We start from the raw sequence: 17,359 nt of genomic DNA, 5'->3' as shown, positions 1-17,359 counted from the left end.
AACATTTACAGTTTTGACATTTGGATATAGGTTTTTGTTTTAATGCATTTTTACCATATCTGTTCCAGCTCTTCCGCAAAGATTTGATCAGTGCCATGAAACTGGCTGACAAAGACTCACTGCCAGAGGAGTCCTACTTTCTGATATCTGACCCATGGCGCCAGGAGTGGGAAAAGGGAGTGCAAGTCCCTGTCAATGTCACCGACATCAAACAAGCCAAAGTCAAGTCAGTTCCTTGTTTTTTGTTTTCATCTTCAGTCAATAATGTGTTGTGTGAATCATTCATTATTGTTGTTATTTATTGTTGGTACTTTTGCGGTGCCATGATGCTCTATACATATATAATATCTTTGGTCAGGCCAGACTCTAAGCACTTTACAAACATTGAGTCATTTGCACAACAGGCTGCCTACCTGGGTATAGCCAACTGACAGCTACCTTTAGGTGCTCATTATCTAATAAATTTCCCATGTGAAATGAATAGAGGTGTTAGAGTGAAAAGACAAACACTTTATTAAAGCTGACAAAGATGATAGATACATGATATAAATAAATACCATATAATAGTAAAAATAAAGCTGTGTATTCAGTGTTGAAGATCTTACTTTGGATGATCTTCAGATTGCAGTGCAAGCGGTACATGAGATTTGAAGGGAATCTGTTGCTAACAGAATTTCTGTATTTGCAGGGAAGTCCACGAAAAGAAGAAAACTGGCGACTTCAAAATGTAAGTGTGTCAGTTAATGTTGGGAATTGTATTTAGAGCACAGATTGTTTTGTCTCAGGTGAAATGGTAACAGTACCTGGGTTGTTTAGTTTTTGTACAGCAAACTCTTCCATTTACTTTTAAGTGGATATAGAATTTTCACTTACTGATCCATGTTTTTAAGCACATACATATAAAGACTGGTTTCTGACAAACTTTTTCAGTGTGCTTGTTTCATTTTGGAAAATGCCCATTGCATAGCAATGAACAATCACTTGACTGTGATCTTGCAGATCTCAGGACATTGTGTGTATGTGCGTGCATGTGCGTGTGTGGTTGCATGCGTATGTGTGTTAGTGTTCATGTGCACATGGGTGGGGAACAGAATCTGTGTGTGTGTTTTCACAAGTTTGTGTGTGTGTGTGTGTGTGTGTGTGTGCGTGCAATTGTATGCATGTGTGTGTCATAGATTTTCCAAATGATACATTTTTTAACATGCAGTGAACATTGGTATGCAGCGTTGTGACATAGTGTTCAGATGACAGGTAGTGACAGGGTCTCAATAGAGTGCAGTGGCAGCAGTGGTTATGTGCAGTGTGACATAGTGTTCATGTGACAGGGTTGCAATAGAGTGCAGTGGCAGCAGTGGCTGTGTGCAGTTTGACATAGTGTCCAGCTGACAGGGTCTCATCAGAGTGCTGTGGCAGCGGTGGTTATGTGCAGTGTGACACATTAAGGAGGGTGTGCAGGCCTGCTTTCGTTGGATTTTTGTTGGGGTTCCTGAGCTATTTTTACTGAGAACCGTGTGTGCATGTGTGTTTCCATTTCCTTTTTTTTCAGATCACCGAAAGGCTAAAATTTTGTTGTGGAAATCGCTGTTTTGACAAAAAGGATCTGAACATTTTTGGTGACTTTTATTTTGCAAGTTTATGAGATATTTTTGGTTTCATAATTACACCCATTATTTGCTTTAGTCTTCTGTGTTTACTTTGAGTATGTTTGTTGTCATATGTCTGCCATTGCATATTCAGACTGATCCATTTATAAAATCTGCTGAAAAAATGTCTGAACAAAAGCAGTGCAAACCCAGAGAATCCAGACAGTTACAGTGGTGGACTGGGCATGTCGTCATATGACCTACTTCTCGCTCTGCAAGTGACGAAAAGCCCACCACAAAAGTGGGCGGCACACCCTCCCGGGTCTCCAGATGACAGGCAGTGACAGGGTCTCATTAAAGTGTAGTGGTAACGGTGGTTGTGTGCAGTGTGACATAGTGTCTATGTGACGGTCTCAACAGAGTGTAGTGGTAACGGTGGTTGAGTGCAGTGTGACATAGTGTCCATGTAACAGGGTCTCGGTAGCGGTGGTTATGAGCTGTGTGGCATAGTGTCCATGTGACGGTCTCATTAGGGTGTAGTGGTAACGGTAGTTGTGTGCAGTGTGACATAGTGTCCATGTGACAGTCTCATTAGGGTGTAGTGGTAACGGTAGTTCTGTGCAGTGTGACATAGTGTCCATGTGACAGTCTCATTAGAGTGTAGTGGCAGCGACGGTTGTGTGCAGTGTGACATAGTGTCCATGTGACAGTCTCATTAGAGTGTAGTGGTAGTTGTGTGCAGTGTGACATAGTGTCCATGTGACAGTCTCATTAGAGTGTAGTGGCAGCGACGGTTGTGTGCAGTGTGACATAGTGTCCATATGACAGTCTCATTAGAGTGTAGTGGTAGTGGTGGTTGTGTGCAGTGTGACATAGTGTCCATGTGACAGTCTCATTAGAGTGTAGTGGTAGTGGTGGTTGTGTGCAGTGTGACATAGTGTCCATGTGACAGTCTCATTAGAGTGTAGTGGTAGTTGTGTGCAGTGTGACATAGTGTCCATGTGACAGTCTCATTAGAGTGTAGTGGCAGTGACGGTTGTGTGCAGTGTGACATAGTGTCCATGTGACAGTCTCATTAGAGTGTAGTGGTAGTTGTGTGCAGTGTGACATAGTGTCCATGTGACAGTCTCATTAGAGTGTAGTGGCAGCGACGGTTGTGTGCAGTGTGACATAGTGTCCATATGACAGTCTCATTAGAGTGTAGTGGTAGTGGTGGTTGTGTGCAGTGTGACATAGTGTCCATGTGACAGTCTCATTAGAGTGTAGTGGTAGTGGTGGTTGTGTGCAGTGTGACATAGTGTCCATGTGACGGTCTCATTAGAGTGTAGTTGCAGCTGTGGTTGTAATTGTATACAGCATTGTGACAGTGTCCAGATCACAGGCAGTGACAAGTTCTCATTAGAGTGCAGTGGCAGCAGTGGTTGTGTGTAGTATGACATAGTGTCCAGATGACAGGGTCTCATTAGAGACTAGAGTGCAGTGGCGGCGGTGGCTGTGTGCAGTGTGACATAGTGTCCAGATGACAGTGGTGGCTGTGTGCAGTGTGACATAGTGTCCAGATGACAAGGTCTCATCACAGTGCAGTGGCAGTGGTGGCTGTGTGCAGTGTGACATAGTGTCCAGATGACAGGGTCTCATCACAGTGCAGTGGCAGCGGTGGCTGTGTGCAGTGTGACATAGTGTCCAGATGACAGTGGTGGCTGTGTGCAGTGTGACATAGTGTCCAGATGACAGGGTCTCATCACAGTGCAGTGGTGGCGGTGGCTGTGTGCAGTGTGACATAGTGTCCAGATGACAGTGGTGGCTGTGTGCAGTGTGACATAGTGTCCAGATGACAAGGTCTCATCACAGTGCAGTGGCAGTGGTGGCTGTGTGCAGTGTGACATAGTGTCCAGATGACAAGGTCTCATCACAGTGCAGTGGCAGTGGTGGCTGTGTGCAGTGTGACATAGTGTCCAGATGACAAGGTCTCATCACAGTGTAGTGGCAGCAGTGGCTTTGTGCAGGCCCCACAAGCTGCTCCATGAGCGGGTGGACGAGGTCTACAAGAAAGGCATGCATGAGCTTACCGGTATGCCTGAGCTGGTCGACCAGCTGGTGCGCTATGATCTGGACGACTTGGATGTCTGCTGGCTGGAGGAGCTGAACTTCCGATATCGTGAAATGGGTGTGTGGAAGCGATGATCAGATAAAAGAGATCTTCTTCTGTTCCGTTCGTGGGTTGCAACTCCCACGTTCACTCGTATGTACATGAGCTTTTATGTGTATGGCGGTTTTTACCCCACTATGTAGGCAGCCATGCTCCGTTTTCAGGGGTGTGCATATAGTTCATGTTTTTGTTTCCATAACCCACCGAACGCTGACATGGATTACAGGATCTTTAACATGCGTATTTGATCTTCTGCTTGCATATGCACACGAAGGGGGTTCTGGCTCAAGCAAGTTTGCATATATGTTGACCTGTGAGATCAGAAAAATCTCCACCCTTTACCCACCAGGTGCTGTTACCGAGATTCAAACCCAGAATCCTCAAATTTAAAGTCCATGCTTTAACCACTTAGTTATGGCGTCCGTTAAATAAAAGATGACCTGCTGAGTCAAAAGAATTACAACTGGTGAAAGTTTATCGGTTGTAAAAGAAGACTTGCATTTGATAAGAAGCGTGTGTAGGAGCGTTACATAAATACCTAGGTTGGGTTGCACGAATGATCTCATCAGCAAATCTAGGTTTGCTTAGTGTTAAGAATTCTTCTAAGTCTGTGGAAATAGTGCAGACTCAGGAAAATTAACTCATTCTACCCTACAGCTACATACCTGCTACAACTCCCCTGGGCCAGCTCTGCATGAGACCACTGCAGTAAAAAGTATGGTTGTTCACTAAAACATGGAAATTGATCGACAATTGTTGATTTAATTAGTCAAACAAAGCTTTGTTTTTATGCTTCTGGAATCCATGAACAGTTCAGTTTAGAACACCAGATGTAACTACCAAGCAAGAATAAGCGAAATCAGAATAGTGTATTGGTACAAGAATACTCATACCAGGTCCACAGGGGAAGTAATCATGGTATAAGTTCACTCGTATCAGGAGTGGAAGCAAACTTAACTCACTCAGTACGGCCAGTCCTCTCTTCTCCTCTACACAGACCCCTCGGATGTCCAGTGGGTGTCTCTATGACCCAACCTTTAGCTTCCGTCGTCAGAATTGTGGTATTCTTTGTCAACATTCACCTCTTCAGTGTAAGAGCCTTCCGCTTGCAATATTTTGATGATGGTAATTGGGGTGAAACGCTGTTAACGTCGTCTCTTTCGCCGTTCGTATGGAGAGAGTTAATGCTGCCAAGATTACTCATGCAAGCCAGCCCAGGTCTGTTACTTAACCTCTTGACTGCTGGACCTAGGTGAAATGAGATCAGTGTGGTATGAGTCTGGAGTGCAGTTACCACTTTCTGTGTGCTTGTCCATTGTGTCAGTGACTTTTTCTGATCAAAAGTACTGCAGTGCAAAGAGGAAAAAAATAGATACAGAAAGGTGACTGACATCATGGCATGTGACAGCCCTTCACTGACAAGCATACTTGTTAGCAGCTGTCAAGGGGTTAATTGAAACGTGTTTCAGTCGCAAATTCAGATTAGGAAGGGAGAGAAAGAGACATGGAAAAGGAATTCTGACATGTATTTGTTGGTAATTGGAACCATGTTTTTAGTTCATATCAAAGCACCAAACTTTGGTAAGGCAGGAGTATTTTTGAGGTTGACACAGGCAATGAATTTGCAAGGACAGGTTTTTGTTAAGACTATACTGGTGAAAAGGTTTTATTAAAAAATAAAAAGGCTGTGGTAAACATTTTGACATTTTGTTTTTCTTGTAAATGCAAAGAATGATGCATGGAGTTGAAAGTGTCAAGAAAATGTGTACGTTCAGTTAACATTTATTTACTGTTGTGCTTTGCCAGGTCTGACTCAGATCAATGAGTGGAACATGGAGCGGGTCATTGAAGCTCTGGAAAGTGAGGTAAGTCTGAATTATCTCCATCGTAGTTGAAGGAAGCAGGCATTCATTACAATTTTTTTGCATACAGACTCATAGTTGAATGAAGCAGGCATTCATTACATGCGTTCAGACTCGCACATGCACACTTGCGCACACACGGACACAGAATGTCCATACGTACAGACATAACCATCCATCCATCCTTTAATCCATCCAGAAGGAGGTGAGGGGGAGAGTTGAGAATTAAGTGTTACAAAGTGAGAAAAGAGGACGTTGAGAAGTTGATAATGCCTATACTGCACATGTTACAGAATTTAACTTCGCACTTCCATTTTCTCACACAGCACATGGCTATCACAGTCATGAACTGAGTTAAAAGACACATACTTACCGTGACCCACTGGTGCAGACTCCCACAGGGGTCAGATTCCTGTCCTGTGCAAACTACTACTACTATGCCCAAGTGGAGAAATCGAAAATAGCTGTGGATAGTAGCCTCCCTTAGTATATTACCTACCTTCTGATACCATACGCAGCATCCTCTTTTTCCAACAGCCATCTTCCTTTCCTACCAACTGTGCATCCATTCAGCTACATTTTTTCACATATCTTATTTCAGTCCACAACAATCATTACTCTGTTGCATGTTTTCGGACATTGCCTCAGGTGGCTGGAGAGGGCGTCATTAAAAAGTGGAGGAAAAGTGTACACTGACATAAGTCGTGTAGCACTAAATGGTTGATGTGATGCAATGTTTGCAGTGTCACAAGAACATGACAGAATGTGTTGCACTAAATGGTTGATGTGATGCAATGTTGCAGTGTCACAAGAACGTGACAGAATGTGAAGCACTAAATGGTTAATGTGATGCAATGTTTGCAGTGTCACAAGAATGTGACAGTGTAAAGCACTAAATAGTTAATGTGGTGCAATGTTTGCAGTGTCACGAGAACGTGACAGAATGTGTAGCACTAAAAGGTTAATGTGGTGCAATGTTTGCAGTGTCACAAGAACATGACAGAATGTGAAGCACTAAATGGTTAATGTGGTGCAATGTTTGCAGTGTCACAAGAATGTGACAGTGTAAAGCACTAAATGGTTAATGTGATGCAATGTTTGCAGTGTCACAAGAATGTGACAGTGTGAAGCACTAAATAGTTAATGTGGTGCAATGTTTGCAATGTCACAAGAATGTGACAGTGCAAAGCACTAAATGGTTAATGTGGTGCAATGTTTGCAGTGTCACAAGAACATGACAGAGCTGATAAAGACAGAGGAAGGCATGGGCATTGAGTATGATGAGGATGTCATCTGTGATGTTTGCCGTTCGGTGAGTGGTTAGGACACTGCAGTTTGTGGGTCATTTGCTGCTTTGCATTTTGTGTTTGTTTAATGTCTGGTCTTATGCATATAACTGTATGCTTGTGTATAAAAGATTTCTCAAAGAAAGAGAGAAAAAAAAAGCATTGTATTATACAGTATTACTTTTTTGTCACAACACATTTTTCTGTGTGAAATTTGGGCTGCTCTCCACATGGGACGACTTATGCCACAGTGCAGCACCACCCTTTCCCCCATTTTTTTCTGCCTGTATGTGGTGTATTTGTTTTTACTATCAGAGTAGATTTCTATGCAGAATTTTGCAAGAGACAACCCGTTTGTTGCCGTTGGCTCTTTCCTCACGTGCGAAGTGTATGCTGCTTACGTGACCTTGTTTTATTGTCTCATCAAAAAGACTAGCACTTGGACCACCATTCAAGGTCTTCTGGAGGGGGGGGAGTAAATCTGTTGGTCTGTGTCTGGGACTCAAACCTGTGGACACTTGCCTTCCAGTTGAGGGCTTTGCCTTACCTTCAGGCCACTGCATTAACAGTGTGTGTGTGTATTATAGGTGTATGTATTTGTGTGTGTGTGTAAGTTACAGCGATTCTTTTGCAGGTTTGTACGTGATGGCAGAGGTGGGTTTAGGATTTCGGTTGGCGTGGGTGGGATAAAGCCTGCAGCATAAGTAAGAGATATGGTTTTAGTGAATGCTTATGCTTTGGTGATTAGGAAGGTTCTGATGAATGATAATGGAATATTGTGTGACGAGTGAGAAGCATCTTTCAGTGAGCAATCCATCATTAATCTCTTTCTGCATTTACTTGCTGCTCTTTGTGCACCATCATAAGAGTTTCTAGTAGTGTTTGAAGTTTGATAAAGTTGTTATCTGCAATTATTTATTTATTTATTTATATTTTGTTGTTGCTTGTATTTCAGCCTGAAAGTGAAGAATCCAATGAAATGGTGTTCTGTGACAAGTGTGACATCTGTGTTCATCAGGTTAGTAAGGTGGTAGAGTATGAAGCCTTAGCATACTCAAGCTTCACCATAAGCATTTACTTGATGATAATCATGATAATGTACATTTGTATCATGATTTCTCTGTGGCTCTCAGCGCATTTAACAATACATGTGGCATGAATAAGACGCAGGACCACAAAAAAAGTTTAGATGCAAAGTGGCTTAAAATAATAGTATATAAACAGTGTAAAATCGCTTACACCTCTCACACCTCTCCTGCCTCACTCCCCCCTCCCCCCCCCACACAGCAATGCTTATACACTCACAGTCTTTGAGGGATGGGGGTTGGGGGGGAGGAGTTATAGTTTAATTCTTTAGAGTATTGTTTGAATGAATGTTTCATGATGATTTGAAAGGTTTCAACATTCGAACCAGCAACACTTTGTATTTAAGTCTCTGATGCTTATAAAAACAACAACACCCATAGGTGATGATTATGAATACAAGCTGAAAATTTGTCATCAAATATGCTTAATATTTTTGTTTGGCTCTCATTTTTATTTTTTTAATCCACAGATGGTGTAGACCCAAGTAAAAAATTGGTTACCAAATTATGCAGATTTAGATTCAGGTAACTAACTGGAAAGTAAGTTCAAAGCAATAAAGAACAAAATATGGCTGGAGGCTTGTGTTTATTAAATTTGACCCCATGAAGACACAGCATTTACAGACACACAGAAGGGAGGTAATTTATTAGGGGGCTTGGGGAGGTTGGGGGGAGGGGGGGGGGTCGTCACTGGCTGCTGCTGCTGTCAGTTTCTCTCCATGAGCAGAGTAGTAGATGACACAGGAAAGGAATCTGACCCTGTTGGAATCTGCGCCAGTGGGTAACAGCTGCTATGTTTGATTTAACTGTTTTTAAGGGGGAAAAAAATCCTATATGTTGAAATAACTAACGCTACCTGGCCGTCGACATGACAGTACACCTGTTGCAGGCATGCTATGGAATAAAGACCATCCCTGAGGGAAGCTGGATGTGTCGCACCTGTGCCATGGGAGTCAAACCTACCTGTATGCTGTGCCCCAATCTAGGAGGGGCCATGAAATGTACAAGGTATCTTTAGTTTGCAATTGACAATGGCTTCATAGCATTGAAAAAGAAAAAAAACCCAACTAAAACCCAGCACTTTGTTGTATAATGCTTGTAGCTGACCCACATAAACTGCTGTGTGTGCCATCCTAGCATTAAAAGGAAAGAAACCACTTTGTTGTAATGCATGTAGCTGATGCATGTAAAAAGCTGTGTGATGCAACTGTTAATTATTGTTGTTATTGTTGTTGTTGATATATAGGGTCTTTCTTTGGCCTGATGAGACCGAACTTGAAGTGTTTTACAGTCATTAACACAGCAATCTGCCTACCTGGTTAGGAAAAAAAAAAGGTTCTTGGTCATGTGGTGTACATGTATGCCTTAAGATGTTTATTGCCTATAAATGGCAAACTTTCAGTCTCTTCTGTAGACTTTGGTCAGATGGTATTGAACATGGTGGTGCTCTTCTTCTGTTGACTTTAGTTAGAGTGTATAGAATGTGATGGTACTTACGTGAGAGTGTACAGAACATGATGGTCCTTTTTTATTATTTAAATTTATTTTTGTCTGTTGACTTTGGTTAGAGTGTATAGAACTTGATGGTGCTTAGGTTAGAGTGTATTAGAATATGATGGTGTTCTTTATTCTGTAGACTATGGTTAGAGTGTATAGAACTTATTGGTGCTCTTTTTTCTGTAGACTTTGGTTAGAGTGTATAGAACTTAATGGTGCTCTTATTCTGTAGACTTCAGTTAGAGTGTAGAACTTAATTGTGCTCTTTTCTGTAGACTTTGGTCAGAGTGTGTAGAACTTAATTGTGCTCTTTTCTGTAGACTCTGGTTAGAGTGTCTAGAACTAGATGGTGCTCTTTTTTATGTAGACTTTGGTTAGAGTGTGTAGAACTTAATGGTGCTCTTTTCTGTAGACTTTGATTAGAGTGTATAGAACTTAATGGTGCTCTTTTCTGTAGACTGGTTAGAGTGTGTATAACTTAATGGTGCTCTTTTCTGTAGACTTTGATTAGAGTGTGTAGGACTTAATGGTGCTCTTATTCTGTTGACTTTAGAGTGTATAGAACTTAATGGTGCTCTTTTTTATGTAGACTCTGATTAGAGTGTGTAGAACTTAATGGTGCTCTTATTCTGTAGACTTTAGAGTGTATATAACTTAATGGTGCTCTTTTCTGCAGACTGATTAGAGTGTGTATAACTTAATGGTGCTCTTTTTTGTAGACTCTGATTAGAGTGTGTAGATCTTAATCGTGCACTTATTCTGTAGACTTTAGAGTGTATATAACTTGATGGTGCTCTTTTCTGCAGACTGATTAGAGTGTGTAGAACTTAATGGTGCTCTTATTCTGTAGACTCTGGTTAGAGCGTGTATAACTTAATGGTGCTCTTTTCTGTAGACTCTGATTAGAGTGTATAGAAGTTGATGGTGCTCTTTTTTCTGTAACTTTGGTTAGAGTGTATAGAAATTAATGGTGCTCTTTTCTGTAGACTTTGGTTAGAGTGTTCAGAACGTGATGGTCTCTTTTCTGTAGACTCTGGTTAGAGTGTATAGAACTTAATGGAGCTCTTATTCTATAGACTTCAGTTAGAGTGTTCAGAACGTGGTGGTCTCTTTTCTGTAGACTTTGGTTAGAGTGTATAGAACTTAATGGTGCTCTTATTCTGTAGACTTCAGTTAGAGTGTTCAGAACGTGTTGGTCTCTTTTCTGTAGACTCTGGTTAGAGTGTATAGAACTTGATGGTGCTCTTTTTCTGTAGACTTTGGTTAGAGTGTTCAGAACGTGGTGGTCTCTTTTCTGTATTCTCTGGTTAGAGTGTATAGAACATTGATGGTGCTCTTTTTCTGTAGACTTTGGTTAGAGTGTTCAGAACTTGATGGTCTCTTTTCTGTAGACTCTGGTTAGAGTGTATAGAACTTAATGGTGCTCTTTTTCTATAGACTTTGGTTAGAGTGTTCAGAGCTTGATGGTGCTTATGTCTGAAGAAGGCATGTGTCTTTCATGAGATACTGCTGTAAGAGCTGCTCAGTACATGGTTGGCAGGTGGTACCCAACTTCCCTCTAGTAATGATTTCTGTGGCCAGTTTCTGATTTCTGTCCTGGAAGTATTGGTTTCTGTGGTCAGGATCCTGATGTTTCCACATTCCCAGAATCAAACACTCAACAGTCAGCTGCTGCCCATGCTCTGTCTCAGGACCTTATACTGGGAATGAGCTCAGTCTTTCGCTTCATCAAACTCTGCACTGTGTGTCTTTAAACTGTACATCTTTCCAAAATACCTCTTCTCTCCCCTTCTTCAGCCTGGTCTCCAGTTTTTCTAGCTGTCTGTCCACATGTATTTTTTATCTTTCATTCTTCTGAATTGGAGTTAATGCATGTGTGTGATTGGCTGGTGTGTTAGTGTTTTGATTTGTCTCAGCACAAGTCTTAGTGTTATATAAATACTGCTTCTGCTACTGCTATAATGATAGTAATTGTATTATTATTATTATGTTTTCTCAGGAGATGTATTTTACAGTGTTCACCCAGCACTGTTACTAAAACCCTCAATGTAAATATTGCTTTATTATTGCTTTATTGCCACGCCAGTAGGTGCAATGGCAGAATCATTTAGGGGTTCGACTTCTGATCCAGTCTTCACCAGAGATCAGAGTTCCAGGCACTGTTTAGGCATGGTGATGTGTCCTTGGGGAAAGACACTATACTCAAGATTTTCCTCACTCCATCCAGGTGTGAATGGGTTCTTAACTTCGTGTTGGGTAGGTTAAAACGGTGGACAGAGATGGATTGAGCCCCTGGATTTCCTTTGCTGAACCATGGACACAGTGGATATGTATTCACTGATGACTGTTGAAGGTTATGGGACCAAGTGTTGATGAGATTTCCCCACTGTCGGGTTTCTGGTGTGAAAGGGTACCCGACTTTGGTTGGGGAAGGTTAAAACAGTTGAGAGGATTGAGCCCCATCTTCCAATGCCAAGCCCTGGACACAGTGGATATGGATTCACTGATGGCTGTTGAAGGCTGTTGGACCAAGCGTTGTTGAGATTTCCCCACTGACGGGTTTCTCTGTACAGTCGTGGCATGTGTGGTTGAGATGTGTGACTTGTGTCGCAGGAGTGGCGCGCAGTGGGTTCACGTGAGCTGTGCACTGTGGATCCCGGAGGTCGGCTTCGGGGACCCTGACAAGGTGGAACCTGTCACCAAAATTTCTCACATTCCGGTCAGTTTTTTTTGTACGGTTGTTTTTTTTAATTCTATTTAAAAAAAAATTTATTTGTTTATTTTGTGTCGCCCTATCATCTGCGTCATTTCAGTGGCATAACTCTCACACCAGTCATTCCGAGCCCCCCCTACACTGCCATGCCTAGGTTTGTCTGTCGCATCTTCGCATCAGGAGTCCACAGGGAAACATTGATGTTTGGTCACCAGGAAGCCACACACCAGAGGAGAACCTGCACTGTTTTTTTGTGCAGTTATTGCATTGTATTTTTAAGACCAGTTTTACCTCTTCTGTGGATGCAAGATACGAGAATACATTATTATTTCTAAAACAGAAATTGCTGATAAAAAGGCGACATTAATTATTGATAATAACAGGTGAATAAATTGTTCATTTTGAAGCAGGCCATGCAGCGAAACATGGGTGTGCCATGTTTGAATGATAACTTTCAGTGACCCATTTCATGACCATGATAAAGTATAAGATGATAAAAGTTGGATTTGAATAGGTTTGTGATGTGCTTGTTTTTAACAAATTTTGAAAGTAATAATTGTAACCTAAGTTTTGGCTGTGTTTGCGCATGTTCACAGTGTATCAGTGGGAGGGAAGGAAAGCTTTGTCATCAACATTTTCTCGGCATTCTGCAAGTGCAAGCAATATTAGACCTAACAGAATGACAGCTTTTAAAGGTGTTCAAATGATTTTTCTAAACTATCTTTTCAGCCATTCCTAAGCTGAACAGGTTGCAGTACTTGAAAACATTTCAAAAGAAATAAATTCTTGGGAACCTGTCATTATTTATTATTGTTATTGCCTTTTGTGTTTGCAACATGTGTCAGGTGTTTTTGTTCTGAAGCCAGTGTTACGGATGTTTTGCATTGTATTGTATTTTATTACTTTTTGTCACAATAGATTTCTCTGAGTGAAATTTGGGCTGCTCTCCTCAGTGAGAAAGGGTGTCACCACAGTGCAACAGCACCATACATACATACAGATATATATATATATATATATATATATATATGATATGTAACAAATATAAGTCTTCTTGGTGTCACCAAGCTCTATGTATATATTCAACAGAAAAATGTAACAAGTCTTTTTGGTGTCATCAAAATCTGTATATATTAAAAAAACAAAAAGCAAAAAAAAAAAAAAAAGTGACAAGTCTTTTTGGTGTCTCCAAGGTGTCACGATAAAATGTGTTGCGCTAATGTTCGGTCTCCAGCCCAGCCGTTGGTCGTTGACGTGCTGCCTGTGCAAAGAGCGTGAGGGGGCCTGCATACAGTGCAGCATCAAGTCCTGCAAGACGGCATTCCACGTCACCTGTGCCTTCAACGAGGGTCTGCTCATGAGGACCATCTTGGACGAACGAGGGGACTCGGAGGATGTGAAGCTGAAGGTAGAAGAACCTTGCGTATACACATGAAAGGGGTTCAGGCACAGGCAGGTCTACACATATGTTGACCTGCAAGATCAGAAAAAGTCTCCACCTTTTACCCACCAGGCGGCGTGACCGGGATTCCAACCCGGGACCCTCAGATTGAAAGTCCAGTGCTTTAACCACTTGGCTGTTGCACCCGTCAGATGAATTTCTGACATGCATTTGGTATTGTTGATACTTATCAATGAGTGTTTTATAGATTTGACATAAAAAAAAGTGTTATCTGCAGTTATTAACGTGAAGTTTTTTTTTTTTGTTTTTTTTTATTACTGTTAGAGATTTTAACACAAAAAAGTGTTGTCTAAAGCTTGTAAATATTTGGGGGAAAGGTGATACAAAGATGTATATATATGATTTTTTTTTTTTTTATGTATGTGAATTTCACATGTAAAATCTCATGCAATTTTATTTGTTTTTATTATATCAGGGTTTCTGTTAACTGACATGTGCGTCCCTGACTCTCTAAAATGAAAGAGGGCGCACTACAGTTTCAGCTAGGGAGTCCGTGGGACGCACTATAAAATTGGCTTCAATCAAAATGTGAATGAGCATGGTCGAACAACAGCACTCGCTTCTTCTCACTTCACTAGTTTTCGGTCGGGCAACTTATCTTCGCAAAATCGGTGACTGCTGCAAACTTCATTACTTTCGTCTTAGCTCCCTTTACAGAAAACGTTTGCCCATTCCCGGTACGCATACAGCGAGGCTTGAGTATTCTGTGACACAGTTCGAAATCAGAATGCCTCCGCTATTGTGGCTTGATGCTCCAAAATGCAAACAAGATGAAAAGGTTGATTCTGAATCAGCCGACGTCGATCAGTCAGCTTAGGGGACGGATCACTGAAAAAGAAAAGCTGCACGTGTCAACGTTCTTGGGAGTAAGAATTCAAATGGCTGCAGTACGAAGAAGATGCGCATGTATTGAAGTGCAGAACTCAGTGTGAAATTTGCAGCCAGGTCATCAAGCAACTCCCGGGAAATAAATGCGTTTGTGACAGATCGACAAACTTTCAAAAATCGTCCTTGTACAGCTTTTCGTTTTCAGTGGTTCAGTACTCTCAGTCTTTCTGTCTAACTCACTGTGTGCTGTGCCTGAATATGTATGTGTGTATATATATATATATATATATATATATATCCCTCTTGTGTGTGTGACTGTGTGTGTGCATGAATATCTCTCTTTCTCTGTGTGTGCGTGTGTGTCTCACTTTTTCGGAGTTCAGAGAGTGTTTGTGAGTGTGTACGAGTGTGTCTATCTCTTTCACTCATTCAGTGTGTGTTTGTGTGTGATGTGAACTGATTGAAAAGCAGTGTGTGGTGTGTTTGGATGAAAGAATGGTTTCTTGACCTGCGACTGATCGGACTCTCCATAACCACATGAGGACTCCCTAGAACACCTGAGTGGGAGTCCCATGGACTCTCTAAGCAAACCAACTGTAGGAAGCCTTGTATGTTAATTAATTCTTTTATTTGGACATCACCTGCTCAAAGACAGCGTTCTTTGTCAGGCATTCTGCCCGAAACACTCCAAGAGACAAGAACGAAGCCACTCAGAATCGGAAGCGGACACACCACGCAAAAAGGGATCCCTAAAGGACAGTCCGCACAAACGCAGCCCCCGCAAGGACAGCCCTCCCACCCCCAAAAAACACCTGACACAAGAAGAACGAGCTGACCTGCGAAGTAAGAAGTAAGATATTCCAAGCGCTTTTTGCTTTTATATATTTTATTTAGGGTCTGGTTTGTTTGTTTGTCATTGTGTTATGTCTCAGAACCCCCATCCCCATTCCACTAAACCTGGGTGGTATGGGTGCTAGTCATTTGGATGACAAACTGAAGTCCCATATGTAGCATGCACTTAGCATATGTAGAAGAACCCACAGCAATAAAAGGCTTGTTCTTGGCAGAATTCTCAAAAAAACAACAACAACAAAACTCTTTGATTGGAAAACAAGTGCACTTGCAGGCAGAAAAAATGAAGAAAAAAGGGTGGTGCTGCTTGTCTGTGGCAATGCTCTCTCCCCAGGAGAGCAGCAGGGATTTCACACAGAGAAATCTGATCTGTCGTGAGAAAGAGTGATACAATGCAGTGCATTACGCCTGTTGCCCTGCCTGGGACACACGCTCTCCAGCTATCTGAGTCCTCTGTGGCTCCGGCTGTCTCCAGGTGGGGCCTGTCCCAGCTTCCAGAGTCTGGCTTGTCTTACAGCCTACAGCTGGACAGCCATCATCCCTCTCTACTGAAATGTTTGGTGATGTTCTTGTTGTTGGTGTTTAGTAGCAGTGATTTTTTTTGTTTTTTTGTTTTTTTGTTTGTTTTTTTTGACAGTGAGGGGTCGCTATCCCCTTGTCCAACCCTCCTCCTTTTGAATTAGGGATTGGGTTACTAGCATAGTTGGAGTTACAGTACAGTACAAAACAATACAATACAGCACAGTACAATGCAATACAGTGCAATACAACACGACACAATATGGATGCTTGATGTTTGGCAGGCTGAAGTCTCTGGAAGAAGAGTTCTACAAAGTGGTGAACTTGTCACAAATGTCCAAGAATCTGCAACTGGATGAGGAGGTCATCAGTGTCATCTTTGTCTACTGGAAATTCAAACGGAAGGTGTGGTGGTGGTGTGTGTGTGTATGTGTGTGTGTGTGTAACGCATATACTATGATGAATATGTCTTTTTACTAATAACCGCTTAACTGCTGTTGATTGACGAGCATGCTCACCATTGTAATTTACACTGAATATCAGGTCAAGACGTCAGTCACTTCTTCAGTCAGTGGACTTGTTCCTCTTGGGATAGCTTTACTTTTGTTCTGCAGAATCAACTACCCCGCTTCAAACAGCACAAAGTAATTGTTGCAGTTCACACTGATGCCATTTCATTGAGATTCAACAGACAAGGGGTTAAACAATTTAAAAAATGCAGGCTTGGAAACGAGAAAAGTAATTGAAATGTCATTACAAATACTTTACCCTGAGTCACTGTCACAGACTCAGGCAAGAGGTTCAAGGCTGCATTTCAACAAGGTGTTGGTGTCCTTGGGAAATGCATTTTACTCCAGTTGTCCTCGCTCCACCCAGGTGTGAATGGGTACCTGACTTCGGTTGGGGAAGGTTAAAACTGCGGAAGGAGACGATAGGGCTTGTCCTTCCTATGCCTAGCGAGCCCTAGACACTGGATTTGAATTCACTGCTCTGATGGCTTTAAAAGGGTATAGGACCCTTGAGTGCCACAGCACGTATCAAGTATGTGCATAGTGACATCACTGATGACATCATCAGAAGAAGGGAAATAACTCTGGAAGGCTAAAAATTCCTTTTATTTAGAATGGTATCACTGATGACATCATCAGAAGAAGGGAAATAACTCTGGAAGGCTAAAAATTCATTTTATCTAGAGTGGTATGTCTCCTGCCAAATTTCTCAGTTTGGGGCTTATTGTTTTGGATATGGTTTTCTACTGTTTTCCCCCCCAGCACTGATGGGGTAAATCTTTATCATTTTCAAAAGAAGGCAAGCGTGGGAATGTCTCGTGTTGGTATGGTTGTTGCAAAGCTTGTGCTGTGATGTTGTGTTGAAGCCAGTGGTATGTTGTATGGCCACCAGTGTTAATGGGACAGGCCAGTGTGTTATAGCGAGTTGTGTGATGCTGTGTTGAATCCAGTGTTGTGATGTGTTATAACCAGTGGTGTGATGTTGTGTTGAATCCAGTGTTGTGATGTGTTATA

At 41.8% G+C, this 17,359-nt stretch overlaps 1 protein-coding gene across 1 annotated transcript in view; it reads left to right on the top strand.

Moving 5' to 3' along the window:
- LOC143298551 (uncharacterized) overlaps nucleotides 1–17,359 on the top strand; it is a 34,918-nt gene that overhangs the window by 5,144 nt on the left and 12,415 nt on the right. Inside the window, exons 5-15 of the mRNA XM_076611419.1 lie at nucleotides 69–226; nucleotides 689–727; nucleotides 3,590–3,750; nucleotides 5,539–5,597; nucleotides 6,817–6,906; nucleotides 7,836–7,898; nucleotides 8,855–8,973; nucleotides 12,076–12,181; nucleotides 13,410–13,583; nucleotides 15,134–15,315; nucleotides 16,121–16,241. Of these exons, the coding sequence (XP_076467534.1) occupies nucleotides 69–226; nucleotides 689–727; nucleotides 3,590–3,750; nucleotides 5,539–5,597; nucleotides 6,817–6,906; nucleotides 7,836–7,898; nucleotides 8,855–8,973; nucleotides 12,076–12,181; nucleotides 13,410–13,583; nucleotides 15,134–15,315; nucleotides 16,121–16,241 (1,272 nt within the window). The remainder of the gene's footprint in view (nucleotides 1–68; nucleotides 227–688; nucleotides 728–3,589; nucleotides 3,751–5,538; nucleotides 5,598–6,816; nucleotides 6,907–7,835; nucleotides 7,899–8,854; nucleotides 8,974–12,075; nucleotides 12,182–13,409; nucleotides 13,584–15,133; nucleotides 15,316–16,120; nucleotides 16,242–17,359) is intronic.

The sequence above is a fragment of the Babylonia areolata genome, chromosome 24 (genome assembly GCF_041734735.1).
Source record: "Babylonia areolata isolate BAREFJ2019XMU chromosome 24, ASM4173473v1, whole genome shotgun sequence".
NCBI lineage: Eukaryota > Metazoa > Mollusca > Gastropoda > Neogastropoda > Buccinidae > Babylonia > Babylonia areolata.
The sequence above is the reverse complement of the archived record's forward strand: the minus strand, read 5'-3'. Positions and strand labels throughout refer to the sequence as shown.